Source organism: Papilio polytes, unplaced genomic scaffold, assembly GCF_000836215.1.
Source record: "Papilio polytes unplaced genomic scaffold, Ppol_1.0 DF822067.1, whole genome shotgun sequence".
NCBI lineage: Eukaryota > Metazoa > Arthropoda > Insecta > Lepidoptera > Papilionidae > Papilio > Papilio polytes.
In genome coordinates this window covers 5,630,652-5,637,437 of record NW_013527137.1, presented here as the reverse complement: position 1 = coordinate 5,637,437, position 6,786 = coordinate 5,630,652, and the positions used below count along the sequence as shown (strand labels likewise).

Sequence of the window (6,786 nt, the reverse complement as noted above, 5' to 3'; positions counted from 1 at the left end):
TGGAAGCAAGTTTCGCGGGTGCAATGGAGGTAGGCTGGAAACCCGGTGCGCTTGCAGCATTGAACGAGCAAAAGCCGGTATTAGTAATATCACTAGGAGCAGACGACACGTTCTACGATTGGACAGCGCCGTTAGATTGTGCTGTCCTCTACATCGGATTCCAGGGTGACCGGGGAGCTGAGAATTCCTCTCTGATTTTACCTGGATGTGCGTATACCGAATCTGGAGGTACCTTTATGAACATGGAAGGTAGAGTACAGTTTGCGTTGCCCGCTGTGTCACCACCGGGCAAAGCTCGTCACGACTGGAAGATACTCAGAGCGCTGGCCGAGTCGTATAATATTCCTTTGTTTTATAGCGACATGGACACTCTAGCTTGTAGGTTGGGCGTCATCAGTCCTAATTTGGTGCAGTTTGATAAGTTTCAGCCCAAATTGTTTTCGGATGTGGTGTGCTCAATGATCGATGTTAAAAAGCCATCGAATGGATGTGTAGATGTTAAGATGAAGACTATAAAGGATTACTATTGCTCGGATGTCTTTTCGTTTAATTCACCAACAATGGTGAAAGCCCAGAAAGCTGTTACTGATTTCCACAACACTTCGCAATATGTCGCCATTTAGTGATGGCCATGTTATTATTTATTAATTTATTGTTAAAATAAACTATACCATTAAAAATAATTCATGTTATTTTTCATCATCTCCCCTATCTTATCCTACGCCCGTAGGATCGGCGCACCGGGTTTTTGTCCTCCAAATGACTCTGTAATCCGTCATCTCAGTCATCACTGTCTTGATCATTTCACCTTTCTCGCAATCCATCCATCTCTATAGGTCTACCTCTACCGGTGTACCTCTCCACATACATTCTTGTTACATGCCCATATTACGCTAACTTTTTACTCCTTATTTTCTCAACTACTGAGGCTAGTGTAATTTATTTTCATCTTTCCTATTTTAGAAACGTTTCGTAAAAATGACTGAAAATGATTGTCGTCTGTGCTTTTCAATAACATTTCTTAAATTGTTTTTAAATTATGATGAATTAGGTACTCAAATAAAAAACGAGAATATAAAACACAATCAAATTTTATTAAATATCAAATATTGTATTGTCTAACACGATTCCTTAGCTATCATGTTTCACATCAATGTAAGTTATGATAATAAGGTTACAAATACACATATACGAAAGATATACATCAAGTTTAAAACGACTGAAGCCGAAGAAAATATAGCATGAATATATTCCAATGAAAACATGAAAATAAACGTCCGATTTAAAATATTGTCATGAAGGAACAAGACGTATAAATATAGAATTCACAAGTAATTAGAAATGTAGTCACTTATGAAAAAATAAAGATCAAGTTATAAAAATACATTTTTTTTATGAATTAAAAAAAGATTGAAATTAAAGTGATAGTTAGCGAAGAGTTTTGAGTGAAGTAGACACGAAGTACACTCATACTTAGATATGTTTTTCACAATACAGCTTAAATGCAAATTCTACTAGTGTCTATACGCGATTACAATCTCAAAACTGTACGTTTGGTTAATATAAGGTCTTATATCTAAAACATTAAAGTATATTTTTGTGCGCCAAAGCTCTACATGAGTCTTTGATTCAAGCATTGCCAATCGCAATGTATTTTTATTACAAAAGCTATTTGATTGAGACTAGAAAATAAAAATAAATTGCATAATTAAAATCATTACAAAATTCATTAACTGATTAAAAATAAATAAGCAAATATAAGTTAAAATTTAACTGTAATTTAAAACGGTATGATGTTTTTAATTGTAGGTAATTACTAATTCTAACAGATATTAACTATATTGTGAGGTTTTATATTAAAAAACTGATATGTGCCATGATGTGTCACGTCGTATTGGTCTCTACCAAGTCTTATTGCATTAAAATTGGGCAGTTAACAGATTAGAACTAATATTTCATAATAAATATCAGTAAACAGGAATAACGTTTTGTGCGATTAAATTGTAGTAGGAAAATTATGAATATTTTAAAATAGACTTACTGGTAAAAATAGCATTATATATTAGAGTTTATTCTATGGTAAACAGATTGCTTGAAAATTGCAAAATATCTTCAATAAGCAGTTAGCTTTTTAACGCTCCGGAATACAGTCCGTACGATTGTACAGTTAGCTTCATAAATAGGAATACATTTGGAGTTTCAGAAACTGTTTAAGCCTTCGGTTACAAAAATATGCGTGCGCGTGTCCGTTTGTATGCTTCCGACCATGAAAAAAATTATTATCGCAAATATGGTTGCATATTTTTAAAACTAAAGGCTTATAAGTTTCTAAAGTTTAATAAATTTATATTTATACAGCTGACTGTACAAAAAAAGGACAAAGACAACAATGTTTTATACAGATCTTTCTGTAGTGGAGTTTCTCGAATCGGATTACACGATTCAAATGCGCCCACATTACAAGATTTTATGATTTATAAATCCTCTTCCAGACGTCTATGGTATCAATTGCCTAAGTTATATTATTCCCCCCGACTTCGTATTCTAATCATGAAATACTTTTTATCCAAAAAGCGTGCGTAAAACTACATCAACGCACTATATTAATAAAAAACATGGAAGCACTCCTGCGGACAGACTGATTGCTGGATTTTTTTTTAATAAATAAATATTGCAATGACATTTTAATGTAACGTGTAATTAAATATGTTAATCTAATTTTGTCTCGGTGCTATATTAAAATGTAATTAAATTTAAAACTGCATTCATTAAAATGTAATATATTGTAACATAGGCTATCGAATAATAGAGATAGCGCCCATGTTTATACTACAAAGCTAGACACATTCATCTTATAACAAAATACATTGGCTGCTTATACTAGACTTATAAAAGAAATAATGTATTACAAAATATAAACTAAAATAACAATAAAATTATACATTTGATGTTGGACATCGGCTTTTCTTTGGTAGTAACATTAAATCAACAAATCTAACTAGAGCCAGGTTTATAAACAATTTCTAGATGCATTGTTACATGAACTGCATTAATTACGCGAAAATTAACTACTACAAAATGATGACAAAAACTTTAAAAACATCGATCATCGTAAAAACAATAAACCTGGCTGATAAAACAACATAAATTTTACAAATAAAGTAATTACTCAAATAACAAAATCCTTGGCATTTTCATTTGTATCGAGGACGTTCAGCCAGCGATGGCGCGGATTGAGGAAAGCCACATTTTTAATACTGCGCTTACACTTTCGCAATGCTCTTCGAATCCAGTCTTTTCATGCATCTGATGACGAAATTTAAGTTAGATACATATTTATGTACAGTCAGTTGCTTAAATAGTTAACCACACTATTTTAAAAACTTAGGCCTTTGGTTTCAAAAAAATTTTTGCACATATTCGTCAATAGAATGAATTCGTAGTCGAAAGTTTACCGACGGATTCGTTAATTCATATTTTTGAAACCATCTTCATATAGCTGACTGTACTCATGAACAGAAACAAATCAAATAGTGTAATAGATGTTGTTTTAGTTTACGACACAGATTAATTAATATTATCAATCTTTTCACTACTAGTGGGTTAGACGACAAAAAATTCAAGTTGGTTAAAGGCATAGGGCTGCGAGTCTCCAAGAGTGGCTCAGATTAGAAACTACTGCTTATAGTAGGAATTGGATGATACCTGACTAATCCGCGATAGAACATGTAGGTGCCGCAAGAGAGCAGCACGATGCTCGCCAGCCACACCGCCAGCAGCACAGACCCGCTCCCCTCTGCAAAATACAACTTATATTAATTTTTATTTTAATATTACATACAGACTCTCCAATTCCGTATTAATCTATAGATTAAAAAGACAATAAACGAAATATTATAATCCATTATTGTTTTATTAATACAACAACTTTTGTAGTTAGAAAAACAATTTAATATTAAGACATGGCTCGAAAGTATTACCCATATATCCGTCGTGGTAGGTAGAGTGGTCCATCCAGGCGCGGCGCGGCTTCTCCTCGCGGTCTGCAGACAGCAGGTCCGAAATCTCGTCGGGGGATCCGGTGCAGTTCGCCCACTCGATTGTTACGTATCTTTAAGTACACTCGTTAATTAAATCGTTGGAGAAAAACAACTTGTGTTACTAGTGGGACTCCTGGTCCACTTAACGGGTCTAGTACGATCTGATAACTAGATCTCAACATACATTACACGCCCATTAGACTCTGTCAAGTAGATTATTAATTATTTGTTGACAGTGTTTGGTGTTTACTTTCTGTATTATGTTACCTGGATGATGTCCTGCAGGGTCTGGAGGGCGGCACGAGCAGCTGGCGTGTGCGAGAGCGCGAGCCGCCGCGGCACGGGCCCCACGCGCCCCACGGCCCCGGCTGGCCCAGCTCCGACTCCTTGCAGCCGCACTCCACCTCGCACGTCTCGTCCTCCTACATACGTGAAACCATGTAAGTACAAGCAACTAACTTACAAATTAAGGTTTACATTACGACCGTTGTATGCACATTGTCGGTTTTTGCTCCTTGACTAGGTAATTAGTTTTGTTTTATAATAAACAAGACAATTTTAATAAAAATAAATAAATTACTATTTTATTAATACTTTTTGCACAAATATTGCAATAAGTATATTAAAACTAAACTATTACAAGATTTATTTAGGGGCGGCTTTCTCTTACAGGCAACCCAGTGGGACAGGGGAAGCTAGACAAACTTCTTACTTGATAGTGCAGCGGCGGGGCGGCAATGCGGCCGGGCAGGGCGGCGGCGCAGCGCCAGGGCTCCAGGTATGCCTCCGCGGTGTCGCCCGCGCCGCCCAGCTCGCAGCGCGCGTGCGACACCTTCACGCCCCAGCCGCACGCGTTGTCTGCCTCCTCGCCAGTCGACGTCTGAAGAACGTAAATGTGTACTCTACTGAAGTTACTGTTACAAAGATAGTGTCCTCTGCAACGTATACATTAACAAAAGGAATCACTGGCATATCCTTATAGAATCCATTAGTCCCATAGATGCCGGCATCCGTCATACCCGTTTAAAAGGTAACTGGAGCGTTCACTAAGAGAAAAGATAGAATATGTAAAGATACTAATTCGATCTACCTGAACATGGCAGCCGAGGGAAGGTCTTGCGACGAGTCGTAGACAGGGTTCTCGTGGGCAGGGCGCTCGCTGCTCCGTCGGCGGACACGCGCGCCCCGGCCAGACCGCAGCCGTCAGACGTTGTCTGTGGGAATAAAACAAAGGCTTTACAATTTAATTTGTAAAAGTATAATCATATTAAAAATTGCTTTACATTTTGTCTAATTAATTAGATAATTGTACATATGCGTCTTAACGGAAGCAGTAGGCCAATGAGGAACAAGCAGGTGAACCTACGAGTATAATTTAAGAAACACCGCTCATGAACATGCTCCAAAATAAGAGAAACTGCAAACTGCGTTTGAGTATTTTCCTCATTAATTTGATTATTAGCTGTCAGGGTGTCAGGGTGTCAGGGTGGCTTGTGTCTACCTGGTGCGGCGCATGTGTCGTGCGAAGGTCGCGTCGCCGCACGCGCAGGCAGCCGTGTCCCAGGCGCTCCACTCGCCCAGCTCGCAATCCACGCCGCACGGCACGTAGCACCATGACTCGCGCGCCTCCGTTGCCGTCGCATTCTGGTAACATTCACACAAAATACAATCCTCTCCATTATCGCAATTACAAATAAAGGTTCTCAGTGCAACAGTAGGATGTTGTGTGACTTACAGGACAATATGAGTCGTTCACAAATACCCCATCACTACGCAAGCATCGAACAGATCGCCTCTTTGTACCTTCGCCGCACGGGGAACCACCTGTATGAGAACACAGTCAATAAATATCTCACTTTAGTTTTATAGCTCTATATATTTGCGGTTTGAAATTAAAACTGGTACCTACATTGAACATTCTATCAATTTTAAAATCTCACCTAAAGGTTGGCAGTCGTCCCAGGGAGCTACGTGCCAGGAGTACGTGTGCGGCGCACAGGGCTCGCCGCCCACTAGGTGCGGACAGGGCGCTCCGCCCTCGTCCGCCGGACGGAGCACTACCCGAGTTCGGTCGCGACGACCACCCCATTTCGTCTATAAATAAGAAATTAATTATATTTATGTACTGATGTTTGGTTGATGGTGAATTGTGAGTAGACTACGAAATAATATTTTTGTTATTGTTATGAAGGTATTTCGACTGAAATTGCATGCTTGGGTATTTTAAACCAATAGAATTTATTGGATATACTACTAGTTGGTTTAAAAGTAGTCTATCTCTGTTATCATAATGTCTACTTGTGTACCTGTTCACAAGGACTCCACTCAGACCAGGCGCTGACGACGCAGTCCGCCGGGCAGGGAGCGCGGCAGGTCGCCTCGCGCGCCGCCGGCTGCCCCGCGCCGCCCACCACGCATTCGGAGTCCTCGAGCTTCACGCCGTTCGAGTCTTGACAACTGGACCAACATTTTTACGAATGAATGACTTTAAAACTATGAGCAAATTTTGGATATGTGTAATAGTATTCTATGTATCGTCATACTAACATGACGGTCCTGTTGATGATGGCGCGGCCGCAGAGCGCCTGCTGCGGCGCGCACACGGACCACTCGCCGACGCGCCACGACGGCTCTGGCAGCACGCAGGTCGCCCGCTGCAGCGTTGCGCCGCATTCGCGACCTCCCGCAGAACCCTCTTCTATAACCTCTCTGGTAGAAAATTTTTTAAACGCTAGAATTTTGTTCA

At 39.5% G+C, this 6,786-nt stretch overlaps 2 protein-coding genes across 2 annotated transcripts in view; one reads left to right on the top strand and one right to left on the bottom strand.

Moving 5' to 3' along the window:
• The window catches only part of LOC106106887 (NADH-ubiquinone oxidoreductase 75 kDa subunit, mitochondrial-like), a 2,221-nt gene extending 1,538 nt beyond the window's left edge, over positions 1-683 (top strand). Inside the window, exon 2 of the mRNA XM_013287546.1 lies at positions 7-683. Within this exon, the coding sequence (XP_013143000.1) occupies positions 7-623 (617 nt within the window). The 3' untranslated portion in view covers positions 624-683. The remainder of the gene's footprint in view (positions 1-6) is intronic.
• Positions 684-2,725: 2,042 nt separating this feature from the next.
• The window catches only part of LOC106107460 (thrombospondin type-1 domain-containing protein 7A-like), a 66,006-nt gene continuing 61,945 nt past the window's right edge, over positions 2,726-6,786 (bottom strand). Inside the window, exons 19-29 of the mRNA XM_013288320.1 lie at positions 6,588-6,749; positions 6,347-6,497; positions 5,981-6,134; positions 5,776-5,864; positions 5,542-5,684; positions 5,131-5,254; positions 4,753-4,920; positions 4,308-4,462; positions 3,981-4,111; positions 3,706-3,796; positions 2,726-3,306 (exon numbers count right to left, since the gene is read on the bottom strand). Of these exons, the coding sequence (XP_013143774.1) occupies positions 3,264-3,306; positions 3,706-3,796; positions 3,981-4,111; positions 4,308-4,462; positions 4,753-4,920; positions 5,131-5,254; positions 5,542-5,684; positions 5,776-5,864; positions 5,981-6,134; positions 6,347-6,497; positions 6,588-6,749 (1,411 nt within the window). The 3' untranslated portion in view covers positions 2,726-3,263. The remainder of the gene's footprint in view (positions 3,307-3,705; positions 3,797-3,980; positions 4,112-4,307; positions 4,463-4,752; positions 4,921-5,130; positions 5,255-5,541; positions 5,685-5,775; positions 5,865-5,980; positions 6,135-6,346; positions 6,498-6,587; positions 6,750-6,786) is intronic.